The 21,327-nt window shown below is 39.7% G+C and overlaps 1 protein-coding gene across 3 annotated transcripts in view; it reads left to right on the forward strand.

The window, feature by feature from the left end:
• The window catches only part of insc (INSC spindle orientation adaptor protein), a 68,303-nt gene that overhangs the window by 985 nt on the left and 45,991 nt on the right, over positions 1–21,327 (forward strand). Inside the window, exons 1-2 of one of the 3 annotated variants that reach the window (XM_085166974.1) lie at positions 2,988–9,799; positions 21,234–21,325. In XM_085166974.1, the coding sequence (XP_085023100.1) occupies positions 21,252–21,325 (74 nt within the window). In that variant the 5' untranslated portion in view covers positions 2,988–9,799; positions 21,234–21,251. The other 2 variants (XM_085166973.1, XM_085166972.1) reach the window with 2 other exon arrangements.

Here is a 21,327-nt window from a genome sequence, read left to right on the forward strand (position 1 = left end):
GAAAAGCAACCAAGCTCAAAGTGTCAGATAGGAAAAGGACACAAAATTAAGTTTAGATCTCTAGAAATTCTACAAAACTGTAAATACTTTTGAATAGGGATATTAATGATCAATACATAATACTCACAAGTCATCAGCATATGTGCTCCCTGCTGTAGGTTTTTCACCACCTTGGAACTTAAAATTAATGTTCTTGGAATTTTGGTAAGTCCAGTGTTTGCTCCCCTTTTGCTCTGTTTTTGGTCTCTACCAACCTGATAGCTTTAGCTGTTAAATTCTGCACTTTTCTTCAGTTTTAACATCAGATTATTGAATAGTGCTACTTAAAGTCATGAAAAGAATCTACAGGATACAACTTTTTTGCTGAATCAGCCTTCATACAGGCGCTACCGAATGAATCATCAACATAACCTAAGAAAAACAACTCCTCGCTTTCAAATAACAGTTAAAACCATCATCATAGCTGCGTTTGTGTTTGAGTCACATTGGAGTTAAACTCCACCGTGTTCAACTCCAACTTTCTGCTATAACTGTTTGGAATAGGCTGACCTGGTTTGTGTGGGAATGATGGAAGCTCAGACTCTGCAAAACAACAAAGATTACAGTGAGGCCGGTGGTAATGATGAGGACACATGCCATTACTACAGGCTTCTGTCTGTTTGTGATGTGGTTTTGGGCAATGTGTGTATGCATGACAAAGGCAATTGGTGACTACATGAGAGATGTGTCATGTTTTTTCATATGAACCTGAGAGTTTATAGGCGAACAGTGTGGTCTATCACCACGCTGGTCTATTCACCATATCCACTTTAGGAGATGTTACCTGTGTTCTCAGAGTAGAAAAAAAGACCACTGACCAGCAACATTCAATCTGAATCAGAAGCATTTCATGGACCGTGTAATTATGTCAAACACAACAGCACACAGGACCTAACGGTGAATCTTGTAGATTCAAAACATTATAATAATGCAGTGTTGTAGTGGTGCACTCTTAATTTATGCTCCAAACTTTTCAAAATGAAATCCAGCAAACGATAAACACCCAGTGTTATAAACCATGATCTGTAAGTTTATAGGCCAGCAGTATTTGTGGATGATGATCGAACCTAAGCTGTTTGTCATTGGAGAGTAAACATTAATATGAAGTCAAAGCTGAGGTGCAGATTTTTCAATAAGTTCTTATCCACAGACTATAGACTGAGACAGCTACATGATTATTCATGTTAAAGAATGATTTCAACTTCCTTAATGTAGCCTATAACCCAATGTGTTCGTTAGGGCTGTCACGATGTTAAGGATCAATGTGAAGCATTAAGAAAAAGTACTGAAAAACTATAAACTCATATTTAAATTTAACAGAATGAAAGAAGTTCTCATCAGGTTACAGCCTGATGAACATACTAAGCACGTGTCTTTTTTAGCTAATGTTTATGACTAGCTTGGCTCCCACCTAATTTTCATTGCTAAGCTTAAGTGCGATATATAAGTACTCTACTGCAGTGCACAAGTACCTAAATGAAAAAAGTCAAAAAGTTGGTTGCCAATCTGTAATTGTAACAGAAAGGAAGAGATTGCTAATCAGTTTTCAGAAACATGGCAATGCCAGGTCTCACTAGCTAGCTAGTAGCATCCTTCCCTCCATGTTAAATTAAATAAGTGCACGGTGTACATTGTGTACTTACAGTATCTAAATACAAGTAAACAAAATGTGCAACAATTCTTTCCTGTGGTTTGGGCCACATAAATTCTCTTACTGGAGATGAATTTAATTATATTACAGTTTTTCTCCATTGGTTTGGCTCATTTCTTTAAACAGAAATTACATTCTCAAAACTCTAAGATCATTTGGCAAAACACTCTTACAGTTTAGCACAACACTATAGCTCACCTGCAAAAGCTCATATCTCTTCCAAAACTGTTCACTCAGGCTTCAATCTAAATCCCTTTCTCATTTAAACAGTCAGTGTCTCCAAAATGGCAAAGATCCTTCTCAATAGCTTTGGCTCATTTCTCGACACAGATCAGACATTCTCATCATTCTTGGTGCTTTTGTCAAAATAAACCTGGTTGGTTGATCACAACAACATGGTCCACCTGCAAAAGCTCATATCTCCCCTAAAACAGTTCACTCATGTGTCAAAACTACATTTCTTTCTAATCTGAATAGTCAGTGCCCCCAAAATGCATCATCCCTTTGGCATTGTGTGAGTACTGTCATACAAAATGTTTAGATGTTTTGTCACTATGGCAGAGGACCAACAATATACCACAGAAAAGAGTAGCCTCCAAGGTTTGACATCACAGATTGCACTCACACTACCAAGGAAATGATAACCATTTTTTATTCACACGCAAAGAAAGTTTCATACATATGTAAAAAGAAAATGTACATTACAGTAGTAAATTGTATGAACACAAAATCAAAAAACAAGGACTTATTCAGTGGTTGCTGTACTAATTCTCCCGCTGCACAGTGACTGGAATACTTCTCTAAACTGTATGAATTATGTAATTCCATAGTTTACAGTAATTTGTTCAATATATTTCTTGTCATATTTAGTATCAAAACATTCCACTAGTCCTCTCCACCTGCTAGTATAGACCTACCACTGTAGGCAGATGCACACAAAATCTCTACAGTAAGTTATACATTTTTTGCCTCACGCACAGTGCCCTGTCCTATACAACATATAATTCCATCATAGATTACATAGAGTACATACCTGTTTTCCCTGCGAAAGGTTTGGATAATGGAGGAGACTGTAGAACGAGGCACATTAGGCTGCACTCGACGACCTGCCTCTGCCATTGTGAGGCCATGGTTTATGACATGGCCTATAATTGTGGCCCGAATTTCATTTGGGACAGCACAGCACCTATTCCTCTCAGTCCTCCTCTTCTTCTTCTTCTTCCTCCTCTTCCTTAAGGAAGAACTTCCCCTTGTCCGTTTGCTTGGCCTTGTCTAACCATGTTCAGAGATCGGACTGGCTCTGGTCAAGCTCTATATATCTGTGTTTGGCAGCACACAATCATGGAAGACACCTGTGTGTGACACCTAGTTTCACCTGACTGTCAATGACTGTCATCAATTTATCAAATATTCAAAGAAATTCATATTTGGTATTCATGGTATTATGTTCTTGACCAATTTTGACAATTGAACAGACGGTTGTGCATGCGAGTACTTATACAATGAAATTATGCTGACATGTTTTGGAGAGACTGATCATTAGACTGAGAATCAACTAATCAGTTTAGATCTACAAGATCTATTCATTTGGAAAATGTGCTAAATGTGGGCTAACTGTATAACTGTAGGCTACTTGTACTTAATCATTTGCAAAGATGCACTGAGACAATTGAGACATGTACTAAGGCATTTGTCATTTGATAAAATGAATGAGAAATGCCATTCTGTTGTGAACATTTGCCAAGAGGTTTGGAGGTTTGTCCATGTTATTTTGAGAATGTAATTTCTGTTTCAAGAAATGAGCCAAACCAATGGAGAAAAACTGTAATTTAAGTTGACAACCATTTTTACATGTAAAATTTATCTATTCGGAGAGGCAGCAGTCTAAACAGAGCTCAGACCTTCCTCTTCCTCCTTTTATATTTAAGCAGAACATTGTCAAACGTTTATTCTCAGATCACAGGTTATGACTGCTGTTTCCCTTAAATATCTGTTTAGCACTTCTTCTAATAATACAGTACATGGTTGCTTAGGGATAAATCTGCCATGCATTCTCCTCTTGCCTGTCTGATGAACAGCTTAGGAGGGCGTGTTGTGGTCAGCATGAACCGCGCATGCAGGTGTGGCCCTCACTGTGCTGCCACGCTGTTTAATTAGGTTTTCGGGTGTGGAACATCAGGGTTTCCGCTGTAAAAAATCTTGTCTCTCTACGGTCTCACCCCCACACATTGTCCTGTCACATTAAGAGAGTGCCACTCTAGATGAACAGTTACTGTCACTGAGGGTGTGGCTGCTACTAAATCTGGAAGCATGAAGCTGCACTTGACTCCACAGAAGTCTGGCTTTTGAGAGCTCATTGCCAGAGCATTATGCAGTCAGAACCGTGTCTGTGATGCTGAAGTGGTTTTATACTGAACATGAGAACGTCTTTAATCTATCAAAAACTGTCAAACCCTTTCAGTATATTTGCTCCTATAATTAAAGGCTCCTTAAAGTTGCTGACAACAAAGTCATTCTCTTTCAAGATTATATTACATGCCTGAAAGTGGACTTGGTCCAGTCATTGTCTACGATCAGCTTCTTTCCTCTGGATAAACTAGTTTCCTTCTTTGTAATTTATTTCCATTTTCCAGACCCTCATTCATGCTTCTGTGTGGCCTTGCTGGAGTCAAGAACCGGTCATTTTTGTTCTCCTCCCACTAGTCTGGTGCGTCCCCAGAAGCTATTTCTCATAGAGCCAGGACTGCTTTCTCACTCATGGCTCAGGTGCCCAGGGTTTTCTTCAGAGAAAAGAAGAAGTAGTACAATTCATTGGTTGCAACAGTCTTATATTTTTGGCTCATATTTTTAATTCATTCATACTGTTCTTCAGTAAATAGGAAAACATAATGAACCGTCTGTTAGATAGCATCTGGATGGCTAATGCTTGTTGTTATAAAACACATTTTAATGTATGCTTTGCAGAAACTATGGCTCACACTATTAAGGAATAGAGTTATTGGGAATTACTACAATTTTTTGCTGATATTTATGAAAATAAATGGAAAAAGGAGGAAAGCAGGAAGAATTATGACAATATTGCATTTTGCAGAAGACTATAACTTTGTGGGGAAAAGGGTTGATGTCTCTGGAGCAGCTGGGTGACAGCTGCTCAGGCAGCAGGAGCAGGAGGAAGAATATAAGCTCCAGGAATGGGGTGGAAGGTGGAGATATGAAGATATTTCTCATAGTAGATTGTCTCAAGCTAAGCTAAATTACTGAAATGTAATGTATAAATCGAACATGACAGAGTGACTACTTTGTTCAGAGTCAGCGTTCGACCATGGAGAAAGAAAGATATCTGTAAATTGCGATATTTGCAGTACTACATTTCTGGCAACACCGATAATGTGGTATATGCCGCCTTCCACTTACCTTGGAAGTTGGATGTTGGAACTCAGGGGGGACAACAATAGTGAGTTCTGGTAGTAAAGTTGGAAAAGCATGAAAAACAGGATTTGCTTTGCTTCTTCGCTAGGTAGAGCCATTCAGACATCACTAGCAAAACAGACTATTCTGACAAAATGCACCAATGGCATGTTAGTGCATCCCAGCAAGGAGATCCTTTTGTGTCTATCTCGGCTTCGTCAAACTGTTAAAAAAAAGTAGAAAGGAAGAAATTCTCTTCAAAACTTCAGTATTTAATTTAAACACAGAAATCACTTCTTGAGATTATACATATTTTGCACATTTTATGCAACTTCTGCAATAAGTATGAACATTTGTAACAATTTTGAACCCACACCATTGTCACTGACTTTGTGCTGTGGAAAATCCACATGTGGCACATGTACCTCTTTGACGCTACTTTATTGTGGGTAATGCTAACTGTTGACACATCACTGCAACAATGTTCATGACTCAGTGGAGACCCTCTCTTCAACGTATGGACTCAATTAGAAGAGTGCAGGTATAAATTTTTGTGTAGGTGGGCCCAATATGGCAGACACATGGGGGCCCAAGACTGAGAGATAAATCAATATGAGACTGGTTGAATTAGAGCATCAGTTTGAAGCTTCCCTTGAGTTAACCTCTTTTTCTTTGCTCCGTCCGTTTTTCTCCCCTCATCTCCATCTACTAATTGGTGGAAGGTCATGGTTTGCTGAGCTTTAGGCTGCTTTTTCTGTCTTTAGTTCAATTGACATGTGCTATATCTGCTCTCTGGCCCACTGTTTTGGTCCACTGGGGAGATCATGAAAGGAAGTGGAGGCTTCAGTACGTCCGTGTTTGTTGTAGGAGTCAGAAAGGTTACCGCTCACTCCTCTTTGTGAACAAGCCTTGGTGGTGTTTGGGAAAACCTTGGGGAGTCTTGACAGCTTGCTACTCCTTCGGTCTAGCAGTGTCATTTTCTGTTTAGATAACCTCTTCACCCACTCTGCTTTTGTCAGCTTGTGGCTTGCATTGATTTATACAACGGAGACAGACACTCAGCAGCTTTCAGATTTGAATTTTGAAAGAAAGGCCATTATTATGTCCAAAAAAGAAAAAAAGAAAGAAAAAAAGAGGGTGAGGTTAAATGTCCACAACAATTCTACCAGCGGTGGTGTTACACCTTTCTAAATGATGCATATCTCATTTTAAAATCACACTTTTTTAAAGCATGAGAATATTCTTTATATCTTAAATGAGAGTTAGCAGCTCTAACTGCTTTTCAGCTCTAATTACGCAGAAAACTGCATAAAACTGCTGCGTGTTTACTCTTCATGCCCAAAGTACAAAAAACAGCACTGAAATGTCTTTTAGAGGTGCCACATGTGTGCACGGTGGGTACACATGGAGCTTTTCCTGCATACCTTGAGATTTTTGCAGCCGATATTTACTTATCAACATGACCACTTGTGTCGTGTAGTTAAAGTTCCACCCTACCCTGAAGTGGTTCTTGTGTTCCTTTGCTTAGGTCTGGGCAGCAGACCTATCCTCCACCCAGGATTCCTAGTCTTCTCTTCCTTTCTCCCTAAACCCACACACGGACCCAGCCCACCTAATTTACTCCCACCTCCTAATGTCAAACAGCTGTAGCCTTGAGTAGCATGGAATTACTGCTATTGCAGCCCTACTCCCATTCATGTGTCTATTCTTTTTCTCAGCCATTTTGCGTGCGGTCCCTAATATTGCATCACTCACATGCCCAAATAAGGTGTGTAACTCAGCCTTCCTTTCACTGGTTTATTTATGGTCTGGGCACTGGATATATAGGGCATGAATTTACATTGCAGGTGGCTGTGGGTGGAGATAGCTGAGCTGACAGGTGATGATAAATTCTTCATACAGTGTGCTTCACTCATACCTTCTTGCAGCCGCGTGGTCTCCTTGACATGTAATGCAAAGTCATAACTGGTCCAATGCCATTTCCACAGCACTCCATCTAACTGAAGGAGCTGTGTGACATAACTGCCATGAGATCACTTTGTTTGTGATTGATAGCAGGAGACTGGGAAATGATGCTGAGGCTTGAAAGCTCTTGCTGTGGTTAAGAATCTGCTTCAAAGGAATGTTTTGGCCACATGTCAAAAGTCAAACGTGGCAGCTGATTTTCAGGGATTTTGTTGGTCTTAAAATCTGTAGCTCGATGCACCTGTATATTTTTTTTCTTTAAACTGCTACACCCCCATGGTAACTTGTTCACTTATTATTTTATAGAGTTTTCTCCTTCGGCTTGTGGCTTTACTGAGATCTCGTGCTGAGTTTGAGTGGCTCCACAAAGGCAGCTGAGAGTTCAGTGAACCCTCACGGTTCCACATGCACACTCTTTGAGTTGCTGTGTTGATGTTGATGCACATAGTTAATCAGAAAGCGACGAATGGTTAAGGATTATTTGGCAGAAAACCACCAGGTTATGTTCAATTTCATTTTTTGTATGCCAGACGCTAACATTAAAAGCTTCTTCTTTCACAAATATTTGCTTGTGTAAAAAACATATGGTAAAGATGTTGGGAAAAAAACATACACTCACAAGGAGATAGATAGATAGATAGATAGATAGATAGATAGATAGATAGATAGATAGATAGATAGATAGATAGATAGATAGATAGATAGATAGATAGATAGATAGATAGATAGATAGATAGATAGATAGATACTTTATATTTCCCACAAGGAAATATAAACAGCAGCAGGGCAAAGAATAAAAATAGTACAATCTAAAATAAATAAGTTGAAGTAAAAGTGGTTCCAGCCTTGTGTGATTCTGTTGGCATCTCTGGCACTGATGATCTGTCTGGAAGTAGTGGAAAGAATGAAACGTCCTCCCATGAATGCTGACAACATGCTTGAGGAGGTCTATGAGAATGGAATTACTGGCACTGTCTCAGGCAACAAAGAGCTGAAAGTAGAAATTTTCCACAATTTAAATACAATTCACTCTCATGATAGCAGACTCTGTGTTACAGTGCTATGGTTCCTAATCCTGATGAAAATTTGTTCAGTTAACTGCATACCCGTGATGGGAGATAACCATAAAAGCTGGACATACCAATACTCTGACCTACACACCCTGTATGTAGGAGGTAGTAGATTCTGTAGAACTGCAGCACCCGAGTTGGATGTAATTCTTAAGGAGACTGCGCTGAGTGGAAGCTACGGCAATTTTATGTGATATTACCAGGATTAGGGCTACATATGTACTATAGGATTTTTTTTTAAATCAGATGCTAAAGTTCTGAACTTCTCCTTAAAAGACATGTGGCTGAATACAGTTAAGTCATAGCAATAGTTAAAGACACACTTAAGAGGAAAGAGGTACATTCAAAGCATATTTGAATAAAATCATAGAATCACTAGGAGTTGTAAAAGCGATTTGTAAAAACGTGGTGAAACCCAGAAGGTGTACTCGTTACTACAGGGATTTTCCAAGCCAGTGACAAATAAGTTATGACCAGGATGTAAAAACTAGCATGTCCTGAGTTGGTGGGCTTGCTGTCTTGCACTGTGTACATCAGATTTATAGCTTCGCTGAGTGAGCAGCATAGCACTGATGATGTTAAGGTATGCAGTTTTCCGCAAGTTAATCGAGTTAACTGCTGCCAAGTTTTGTTTTATAAAAACAAAAGGCACATATCTAATGACAATGTGGTTCCATTTGATGTTGCTTTTGGGTTTTAGTTCTGGTTAGGTGTGCCCACTTAATCTGGGTTTTCAGGACCCAGCCAGTCTGACCACACTTTTCAAATGGATTCACTTCTGTCTCCTGCCTTTAACCTCAGTGTTTGTCAGTCTTCTTGGCTCTGAAGTGACTCAGCTGATGTTTCACTGAAAAAAAAAACAGGTTTCCACTTTTGTTTCTGCAGCTCTGATTCGGTTTTCCCCTCTCCTTTGCCACAAGAAATGCATCTCAGCCAATCAAAGGTTGTTTCTGAGGTGGGTGTGGTTGGGGTTAAGTCATACATGACAACACCCATCAATCTTGTTATTTTGAACACCACACTGGCCTGTAACTGAGTGATCTTCCAGTTTTCCTTTCTCCCGCTTTTGTCATTTTTTTTTTATTATGCACTAAAACTAAGTAGAGAGGTGTGTAAGTTTCTCTTGTGCTTAAACTTATCTTATAGACACATTTGTGGTCCTTTCTGCGTAAAGTGGCTGCTGCCGAGTTATGACGGGCTACTTTGTTAGTAACTTGTGTCAAGTTGCTTCGACTGATTATAGTCACATACCCTGCTTTTACCTGACCACGCTGTAAGTCTGTCATCAATTATCTCAGTGTGACTCTCTATTAGCCATGTGCTGTGTATGTGAGTGTGGTGCCTCTCTACAGGCTTTGCTCATTCATTATTAAGAAGCTCCTGATGTTTTGCTGGCTGTCACTGCTCCGGTGTCAGGTACCCACACGATCCTCTTTACTGAACTAGCTTGACTAGGGATCCAGTTCCAGTCTCTGGCCTGTTGGAGCTGCTCCCACAGCTGCTGAGCTCTACTCTAAAGCCTTTTGTTAGCTCTGGATGTTGCCTTTTCTACGGCTGATTCCCCCTTGTTATTTCTTCGACTAGCTGTCAATGGAACTGGGAAGCTTAAAATGCATTATGGATATTTCTCTTGGCGTGATCTTGAGGCCATTTCATCTCTCGGGAGGTATGGTGCTGCTGTCATCTTTTTCCCCCTCTGAAAATGAGAATTATGGGTACTTTTATAGCTTACCATAAAGTGTCCGACCAAGAAGATGGTGTGTTCACTTTAGCAGACTTGTGGTGAAGCAGTGTAGTTATTTATCCAGCTGAATGTAATCTTTTTGGGAGGCAAATAGCTCCTTTGGGGCCTGAAGAAGCTGCTGTGATTACTGCTGCTGTGACGTGTAGGAGCTACCAGTCTCTGTCATCTGTCTACATTTATAAGCATGACATCTAATGGGGTGGCTGGTCTTAGACCACAACTCTGGCTACAGGTCTGTGCAAATGTGTGTGTGCAACTTGACCCCATCTCAATTCTCCATAAGCCACACGGTTGCCTAGAAACATCAGGAGGGCAGCAAATTTAACTTCCATAATATTATGCCAAAGGAAAGAATGACCTCAGGCCCAAACATAATGTTCCTTTTTTTGGCCTTACAAGGGCATCTTCACATTATTCCAGTCAGAAGTATGTCCTTGGGGAAGGAAGTTTTCATATCTCATACTCATGTATGCAGAGACTCCTGAGGATAATTATGATTTACTAGACAAAAGAAATTGACCTAATTTCCAGTTTACTTTTTATGGAATGTTTTTACTATATCAACTGCTAACAGTAGCTTTAATGGTAACTGAGGTTTAAGTGGGAAAGAGCCACACTGTTCTCTGCAAATAATACAAAAGGATTTTTCCACTTCTTTTCTGAATATCCTTTAAGTTTTTTGCTCAACTGATAGTTTCTTGAAAAAGTAAGAACTCTTTTTTCCGGGTCTGGGTACAGTATGAGTGACGGAAGTACAATGGAGCAAAACTGTGGTTCTCCTGTCAAGGTACGCCGTTGAGGGAGAATATCACATGCTATCTAAACTGATCTTGTCTGTAGAGGCTGGTGACAAACGCTAAACGATATCCCAATCGTTCCTGCTCCAAAACGGATTTTTAAGTTACAAAGACTTGAATGACACACTAACACCTTCCAATTGGTGTCAACTTTCTAATACTTGTATTATGTGTAACTATCAGTAGTGGAACTGCAGTTTATATGTCTGCTATGTAACCTTTCTATTGCTTCTAATTCTCCCATCTTTTCTTTACATATCAGTTAGAAAGAATCTGCTTAACATACAGTTAACTGTTGGAAACCTTAAAGATAACTCCTATTGACTTCTTGTTAGCATGTTGTATTAGTACATAGGCTTGTTTATTCCTACAGTCATTTGATTACCTTGATTACCTTAATGCTAAATGCAGTTGCACTGTCCAAAGATGAAACCACTATGACAAAATATGTTATGTTCACTTTGGTGAAATTTAATGAAGCAAATCACAATACAAGTTCAAAACAGTGTCAGTACATCACGTCTGAATAATTTGAGTTTGTCTGATTAAAGAAGTATTGAATCAGAAAACTCTCTTTGGTGAGGAGGTTTCTAGCAGAAGTGTTTTTACAGCTCTGTGGCAGCACCTGTATTGCCCACAACCTATCACCCATTTTTCACCATCCCCACCACTTTCTCAACTCTCTTCACTCTTCACACCGAATAGCCACTTTTTCTTATAAAAATATATGGAAAGTGGAACGGTGCTTCCTCTCTGTCCTCCTACACATTTATTTCTGACATCACGGTGTGTCACACTCAAACTTGTGACGCTCATGAAGCCCTGTCACCGTCGCCTGAAACATGTCAGGATGTTGACACTGTTTTTCTATCATTAGCACAGCAACAATAGCTCTGCTGCAGAATGGGGTCTTGTGTCTTTAAAGGCAAATTTCTCTGCTAGCCGTCCCACACCGATGCTGTGTGTTGCATGTGTTGTTACATGCCAAGAACACAGTTGTTGGGGGTCATGGAGTTAGATGCGGTAGCTGCTGAAGTTTTCAAACGTGCCTCCCTCTGCGTGAGATTTGACTGATGGTGAAATCAGTAAAGCCGTTTCATGTTGACAGAGTACGGAGACGACAATGCCTAAAGATGGTGCAGCTGCTTTTCCAGTGAAGTGAAAGATCAGAAAAACCTGCAGCTCTCTTTGAGTTCATAGAGCTGTATACAGTTTCTGCTTGTTGTTTATATGTTTTATGCACAGCAATAAAAATCTTTTTCTGAAAAAAAAGCTCTAAGATCCCTCTGTACACTAGCAGCTAATCAAAGTTAGAACAGAGACTGGAGCTAATTGGTAAACATGTAGCTAATCTGCAGCAGTTAGCAGTGTAAGACCTACACATATTCTCATTGTTGGCCGAGAACAAAATGATTAGAAAAATCTGTTAATATCAGATTTATCTCATGACACATTACTCCCACATTATTGCTAGGAAGTTGCCTCCAAGTGACCACTCTTGCTGTGTTTGCAGTTTCCAAACGCTACGGCTTCTAAAGACAAAATGTTTCCACGGTGGTAAATGTAGGACTTTGGTTTGTCATCCATCTCTGTATGTTTCAGAAGAGACATTCCTCTTGGTTCTGGCTGTGAGCTTTTCTTTGAACAGTACTGAATGGAGGAATGGTCGCAACAAGGTTGGGCTTTAGGCCAGAATGCTTGCTGAGAAGGTCATTCAGATCTCTTACCCGCAGTTAGCACTGTCAAGGAATGGTTTTAATGCTCATTGTGCTAAACAACTCTCAGGTGTCAGTGGAAGCTTTGTAGTGAATGATGCGGGATGATATCAAAAGGGATGGATTAAAGGTTTATCTGCTTGATATTAATGACAGTGGAATCCCTAGTTTATTTTGGTAAGGTAAAACCACATAAGTAAATCAAGTACTCATAAACAGAAAAGCTCTAAAGTTGCTTGTACGATGAATAGATCTTAAAATCTGGCATCCAGTTAACTTTAGAAAAGAGATAAAGTCAATTTTTCTTCTCTTTGTGCAATTCAAATGACACCTCACATCATAACAAGTCAAACCAAATAAACAAATCCCTACGAGATGGAACACACACACACAAAGCTTAGTGTAAGCACACCACTAGAATCACTCAAGCTTTCACAAAAATAAATCCTTCAAGGTAAAGACCAAAGCTGGACTTTAGGAATCACTTATGAATAGTGTGACCAGGTGTCCCTCTGTATGTGTGACTGAACAGCATTTTTATCCCTTGTTCCACATTTTGACTGGCAAGTGCAAGATGTGCCCTTTTTTCAGTTAGTTAATTGTCAGTTACGGCTCAAAAAAGATGATCTATGAATGTATTCCTACTTAAATCTAACCAGACAGAGCAACAGCAGAAATAACAGTGACATAAATAAAAATATAGGAGTATATAAAGACTAATAAACATGAGACCGTGAGAACAAACGTTCCTTTACCACAAGAGAGCTGGAAAAGTTAATTCAACTAATATTACTTTGGCCATTAACATGTTGAATGCAAATTTGGTAATGTGCACAGTTTGGTGTATTTTTATTTTTAAGTTGGACATGAAAAATTTCAGCATTGCTAAGGTGTCCCACGCTGTCCCAGAAGAACATGCTTCACATGTGGATTTTTACAGAATCCACATTAAAAATAGGTGGCTATGTCATGCTAATGTTATCTTTGGAATGCCCTGCATTTAGACTCAGACTGAGATAGCGGACAAGAGGGTTGCGTCTGGAGAGTAAAGTATGCAGTTTCAAAATCTGCTTCTTGTAAAAGAAACAATAGTAATACTAATAATCATTATTTATAGAATGCTGTGCAAAACAAATATACAAGTTTTCTTACATACTTTACCCCAAAGAGGACAAACTGGAGGATAATTAGCAATTTATGAGCTGTGAAATCCTGTCAAATTATTTACACAAGCTTAAATTACTTAATAGATCACGTGGGAAATTCTGGTTTTGTGACTGTTGTGATTCCAGTTTGCAAAGATCATTTTCACAGAACAGAGCAGCACAGGAAGTCATGACTGAAGCAATCGGCACCATTTTCGGTATACAAACATACAGGTATACAGTTGTGTTAAACAGGCTATTGCTGTTCTCTAGCTCCATAATTGCTCCAAAAAGTTTTACTCTACTCTGTTGGATCAGTTTAAGTCAACTGCAGCCAGATTATTCTGGCATAAATCTCTGTCTGATTAGCTCAAGAGTTTGAGCACGGCATTATCACTACATGGATAATGAGGTGGGGGGTTTCTTAATGAAGCTTAAATCTTACTGTAACATTTAAAATATGTGTAAAAAGAAAAAGAAAATACAACAATATACATATATACATTAGTAAATATTTAATTATTGATAACAAAATAGTCTAATGTAGTTAAACTTTGCAATATACTTATACTGTCACCCTTTATGGGTTTCTCTCTGTCTAAAAACAAGGTCCACTTTAAGCCTGCCCAGTGTGCGTGGGATAGGAATGCTGGGCCCATGGCTGAGTACAGCCAGCTTCCAGTTTGTTCCCACCCAGCCACTCATACAGTACCCATCCTGCTCAGTTTTCTTCTCCACATGACAGCTCTGTGGTGAGACTGTAACCGCTGTCTCCTCCTGTGAACCCAGTCTTCAGCTCAATGATAGGACGTGAGCAGGACGGCATGGCTGACTTGCTGATACAGAGCATGTCCACTGTATTTAAAGACCAGCGTCCAAAAGAAACTCACATATTATATGCTTTCTTCAGTCTGTGAGTTTCAGAGAGCAGTGGGAGAAGAAGCCAGAGTGTTTAATCACTGGCAATTTCCAAATAAAGCCAAGCCATAAGGAACAGGCTGCACAATGACGGATCCCTGAAACATCATGGACATTATTTGAAATTTGGATTACGCAGCATGACTCAGTTTGTCCTGAACACAATCACATTGAGTCAAGCTGATCTTGGCCTCTCAAAATGGTGAGTGGCTTTGCTCGTTTCTTCTGTTTCTCCTCAGAGTTCAGTTTCTTGTATTTGCGTCGAACAGAAATTCATTGTTGTTGGCACAACACCGAAGCTAAACCGCAGCACTGTGGTATTTTGTTTTCTGCAGAGCAGTTTTTGTATTCATTTAGTGGTTTTACCAAGACTCTGGCAACAGGCTTTACCCCTTGAATATGCTTTACCACAGTATATTCTAGAAAGACTGGAAATGTATTTTTAGTCAGTGATGTAGAAGTTATAGAGAGCACACAGGGAGAAGTTGGTATACAGTGATATATTACTCTGCACATATGCTGAGTTCATCTGAGTCAAAAAACATGTTTATAGCTGTAGTTTTAAAAAATAAACTACGCAGCATTGCTGTTCTTAAAAGTAATGCAATACGTTACATTACTTTCACGTCAGTCAGTAACATGATCTGAACACGGACACATATCCCTAATCCGAGTGAGGACACACGGATGATATTTCTTTTAACGTTCACGTATGAACACAAAACTGACAACACACAGTAAAGTTGACAACCAACCCAAAGAGACATGAACGTGATCACCACAGTGACTTGGCTTTAGAAACAAGTACATATAACGGTTTACAAAGCGCTTTAATTTCCTGACATCATATGGTAAATGTATCTGTATGGCTACTCTTCTCTTCTTCCTAAGCGTTGACATTTTATCGAGTATCCATGAGAAATGAGGGTAGGAGCTAGTTGTACTGCTCCACAAGGCGATTAGCTTTGACTGGATCAATCAGAACTAATAAATATTTATTTTTTTTCCCATTTTTAGTGTCAGTACATTTCATTGTCCATTTAGTTATCATTTATCTTTTTTCATTTAGTTATCATTTTAATTTCATCCAAATAAAAAGTAGTTTGGGAAATTATTGGTTGTAGAAATGAACACTGCTCTGACTGGTCTGGTGTCAGTAAACCCTCAGCTCTAACACCACCTTGGATTCTTTGCTAGCGTTGTGTGTTTGTGCAAAGAGCTTCAGTTTTATTTTCTGTCCTGGGTCAAGTTTGTGCTTTACCATCACGCTCTTATCCTTTTAAAAGTAAAACTGACGTCTGTATCCCCACTCCTCAAAGGTTTTACGTGCTCCACCATTTTCCTGCACACAAACTGAAATAGCACAAGGGCTACGAAAGAAAAAGGCATGGTTGATAGGGTTTTTTTTTGTTCTTCCTACCTAGGTCAGCAACTATCAAACAATTACATTACATTGGTCTAGACAAATGGGAGAAACCAGTACTGACTTTGAAACTCAGGTTGCAATTCTTTGCACTTTGGAAAATTACTTTTGTCCCTTTTAACTGGTTTTATATTCACAAACAGAATTTATAACGGCTCCAGTGTGCCAGTAACAAAGAATCAAGATTGCTCTTGCTAGTACAGATTTGGCATGAAATTAACTTGAAACAGATACAGGACTGGAAAACTGCAAGTGACAGAAACATGCACACAAGCACAAACCACATTTAAAAGTCCTCTAAATTCCCACACATGCAAAGAATAAATACGAATGCTGCAGTAAATCTGAAAGGCACACCCTAGTGAATTCTCTTACACGCACAAGTCACTAAGTGGTTGTTATTTTACCCGGCATGTGACATGAGGCTGAGACAGAGCTGTCCTTTGTTTGGCTTACCTAAAACTGCAGCTGAATGGGGAAACCTGTTGGGCCACTCAGGTTTCAGCTCAGACATGAAAAGAAATGTCCACCCCAGCAAGAAAATTAGTCAGGATACAGTCAAACCTGACCATCTGCTCACAGAACTCAAGTTTCTGTAGCACTTGCCGCATCTGTGCACAATGCAGCACAGAGATATAAATCTTATTTATTTTATTTTCAAAAAAGACATTTAACAAAGATAAATTTGGTGTAAACACAAAATGCAGTTTTTAAATAATCATTTTTATTTATTAAGGGGAAATTTATTAAGGGATGGGTATTGGTGCTTAAACGGTGCTCAAACTGGTGCTTAAAGAATGGAGAACACAAAATTGGTCCAAAAACCTCTCATGTTCAGCTGTTTTTTTGTAAAAAGATAACAATGTTAGCCTTTTCTGCAGCTATGGGGCATATATGGTATCACTCTTGGCTGGAAGCAGTGCTTAAACAATGGAAAAAACAAACTTTGTCCAAAAACCTCTCATGTTTAACTGTTTTCCTCTTTTTCTTTGGTCATTTTAGCCTTTTTGGCCAGGGTGAAGGGAGTATCTGCCATCAAACAAGAAGACAGCAGCATGTAGCTATGATGATGTTTGCTAGTTTACCTTACATGCATTAATGTAATAACGTGGTTAGCCTACTCAACGTAAATTACACACGAACAACATTAAGCTACTCACGCAGAGAAGAACGGCTGCTGCCATCATCATCCGTCATCAATTCTGCTACACTGGATGGGGTTGGGGCCAGGACTCTCCTCTTCGGGTTCTTGAGGGATGTTCTAACTCCGGGCACGATAACAGGCAGCACACCCAAAGTAGATGTGCTCGGTGTGAGGTCTCGCAGCAAGCTATCAAATACGGTGCATTTCTCAGCTTTTAAAAAAACGCTATGCGTCGCCAGGTGTTTCATCGGATTTGAGGTGTTACCTTCTTTGACAGTATCACAGTATCAGCTTAAAGCACTTGTTGCAGGCTGCTGAGTTTGCATCTTTTGCTGTGAAGTACAGCCAGACTTTGACCGCTTTGCTTTGGGCATTTTTAATCTGTAGCTCTGCTCTAAAAGAACGTACGTACCTGGACCCACCTACTATCATCGGAAACGTAAAATGATTGGCTAGAATCTAAAGTGTATCACAGCTCAGGAAAAAAAAGCACAGAAATAAAGCACCGAAATGTGCGCTGCTTTTCGGTCTGGTTACTACCGTTTATGTCAGAACCGGTGCCATCATGGCACCGGATACCGGTACCCATCCCTACCTGCCGCTATGTGAAAAAGTAATTATTCCCTTTGTAAAATCATGAATTAATTGTGACTAAACACATTTTTGGGAAACCCGAGTTCAATTTTATTAGCTACAACCAGGCCTGATTACTGCCAGACCTGTTCAATAAAGAAATTGCCTAAAGAGAGTGTGTTTGACAAAGTGAAGTAGGTTAAAAGATCTCAAAAAGCAACACATCATGCTCTGATTTACACTCAAGAACAAATAAGAAACAAAGTCACCAACATCTGTCAGTCCAGAAAAGCCATTTTATAGCTCTAGCGAACCACAGTGAGAGCCATTATCCACAAATGGAGAAAACCTGGAGAGACATCCAGGAGTTCATAAAAGAACCCAGGACAAAATCTAAAAAACTTCAGGTCTAACTTACCTCAGTTATAGTCGGTGTTCATAAAACAAAAAATGAGAAAGAGACTGGACCAAAATGGCATCCATGAGAGAGTTCCAAAGTAAAAACCACTGCTGACAACAAAGAACACAGAGGCTTGATGATCGCCAAAACTAGACAGGACACGGAGAGTTTTATTGATCCCATTTAGATTAGTCCATATCTCATCGCTCTCAGTCCACCTTTTGAAATGTCTGAGTCCTGTAAAATTAACACAGCATTTCATCAAAACAACATCATACCAACAGTCAACCACGGTGGTGGTGGTGTGATGGTCGGGAACTGCTTTGCTTTGGAATCCAAAACACACAGCAAATTAATCATGAAATCATCATTTAAAAACGGCATATTATATCTATTCAGGTTATCTTTGTCTATCATTCAAATGTGTTTGATGATGACTGTGAACTCTGACAAATAAGCAAAAACAAAGGAGCCAATGGGTTGTTTTCACCTCACTGGAAATTTCTAGCGTTTATTACAAGATTATGTAAATTAACAGGGAACTGCTAATAACAAAATGACATCAGTCCACAAGGCTGAAAGGGAGATTGTCTAAAAACAGCCAGTGGGCACTCACAGCAGACAGCAATCACTTTCAGTGCAATGGTCCTTAACACAGCACTTAGCGGCACACTCCAATTGCTCAGGACAATTGCTTGATTGGACAACTCATCTCCATTTGTAGGGTAATCCACTGAAGAGCACTGTAACAAGCCGCAAGCACATGTAATGGAATTTGCTGGAACTGTGACTTAATGGCTATGACCCTGTGCTCAATTATAGGGTCAATAAAATTCATCTACACCTCTATTGTAATAGTCCAACGGTTCAATTATATCAGCACTCATTCTATGATATTCTACTTTCATGACTCACTGCACCAAGTGTAATAGATGTGGGCTTTTCCCCAGCACAGGGTGCTTACTGTCAGTAGATTTCCATGGTCCTGGCACAGTATTGGTATAATTTCTGATTCACTGTGATGCTTTCTCTGAAAATGGGCCTAGAGGAGCCATGCCAAGACTGCAGTTAAAATACTCCCCACCCCAACCCTCCTACCACTTTTCCCCACTCTCCTGCATCTTACTCTTTGTGTGGGTTTTTTTCCTCTACTTTTGCTTTGTGTCTGTATTACAAGTCTATCCCTCCACCCATTCATCCGTCTGCCTATCTCTTTATCTGACTAGGTTACTGACACTCAAAAAAGAAAAAGTACTCAACGGTAATCAAATATTTCTCAGTTTTCGAAGCAACTGAAGCAAACAGTCAAACAGAGTTGGCAACCCCGTTAATGTGCAGCCGCTCGATCTTCAAACCCGACTAAAAGCAGCAGATATTCTGTAATTGTGGCAGTGCAGCCCTCGTGAAGCAGGTTGACGTGGGATTCAATAAGCGACGCTTCACGTGCATCGTACATCCCTCTAGCCTCAATTACTTTATTGTAAGTTTATGTCTATCGATCCCGTCGCTCTCTGTAAGCATTTAATAAAAGGCAGAGCAAAACAGTTGAAATCTGCTCCACAACTCACAACACGGGGTAGTTGTGTATTTGTGTGCGTGAGAGAGCTCGTCTCACATTGTAACTACCTGCTAATTATATCTCCGCAGTAAACACGAAATTTGTAACCACACAACTGCAGGATATCATTAACTAAAAGGATTAGAGTGTGGTTCAGGCGGGAGGGCATCTGTGGCTTCTCCCGATTGAAAATGGACTAATCTAAATGGGATACATCAATAAAACAGCAGAATAAAGTTCCGGGCACTTAAGCCCTCTTGCTCGGGCTCAAAGAAGGGAAGAGAGTCACTGGCTGGCAGCCAGCCAACAGATTAGAAGATAAGAAATATTATTCCATGGCACACCATCAGCTTGAAGCTATTTAAAACAGTGAGGTTTATTGATAATTGAATTACTTGGGGAGGGGGACAAGAATAGAAAGCTTAGAGGTAGATCAATAAGGAGATACTGTAGTGGATGACAGTGCGGTGGTCAGCAGTACAGCTAGGGGGATGTAACGTGTGTGTCATCATGTGATAGCATATTTACAGTGTGTGTGTTGAAAGATGTTGTGTAGTGGTGCAAAGGAAGTTTCCATTTCCAGTGCTACATTTGATTAAACTTGATATTCAATTTGATGGTGACATATTCAGTATTGGGAAGGTTACTATTAAAATGTATTTCACTACAGATTACAGAATAAATGCCCCAAAATGTAGTTTGTAGCGTATTCTGTTAAGCTACTCAATGTGAGTAACATATTCTGAGTACTTTGGATAACTTAATATATTGTAATGCTTTTTACAACTGCATGAATGTACTATTGCTGTGAGAATTGTTACTATTACTGAAGGCTACTCGCCACCGAGCTAACATTGTTAAACTGGCGTTAGCTGAGGTTAGTTCATAGACTGCTTTCAGAACTGCACATGATCATTTGCAGCTAGCAGGTTGTTAATGCTATCAAGCCTAACAGTCTGCAGTCTATGAAATAACCTCAGCTAAGGCCAGCTGGCAATGCTAGCTGGGTGGCGAGTAGCCTTCATTGATAGTAATAAATCACATAGCAATAGTACATCGAAGATACTGAAGTGGCACATAACCCAGGTAGCTACCACAAGTAAAACAAGGTAGTTGCAGTAGGCTAACGTTAGTTTTTAAAAAAGAACTTACTTCCAGATATTTCTTTATGTCCAAGTCTTTTGGAGTCTGTTTTGCTGGCAAACAGAGTTTGCATTGCACGGTCAGATTTCTCCCTTTCTTCTTTAAATGTGAAGCGGTGTCGGAATTTCCAAGTAAAAAATGCATTCCTGCCCGTGTACTGCTGTCTCTGCTGCGCTGGCCTCGGGTCCATTGTGTAAGTGGACATTAATAGGATATTTACATTAGAGCCTCTTATTGCATGTTTTTTTTGGGGTTTCCGGCAATGCGTGTAATTACCAAAATTAGAGAGGGGATAGCCTAACATATGAAACAGGAAAAGACCACTGTGTATCCATTTATTTCAACAAACTGTATTATAATTACCACCTTTTTAAACAGTAACTGTAACAGAATACAGTTACTCATATTTCGTATTTTAAATACATAACAGCAGAACATGTATTCCGTTACTCCCCAGCACGGGACATATTGATAAAGGCAGACGTCCAAATTTGTATTCATTCATCACTTGGTGTTTACAGTGCACATGCTGTATTTCAGGTGCTGAGCTGAAGTAAGATGGCCTCAGGCAGGATGGCAAGTCCTCAGAGCAGCTCCAGACAGAGCAGCTCACTCTCTTCATCTCCAATGAGGC

The sequence above is a fragment of the Neolamprologus multifasciatus genome, chromosome 7, assembly GCF_963576455.1.
Source record: "Neolamprologus multifasciatus chromosome 7, fNeoMul1.2, whole genome shotgun sequence".
In the NCBI taxonomy this organism is placed as follows: domain Eukaryota; kingdom Metazoa; phylum Chordata; class Actinopteri; order Cichliformes; family Cichlidae; genus Neolamprologus; species Neolamprologus multifasciatus.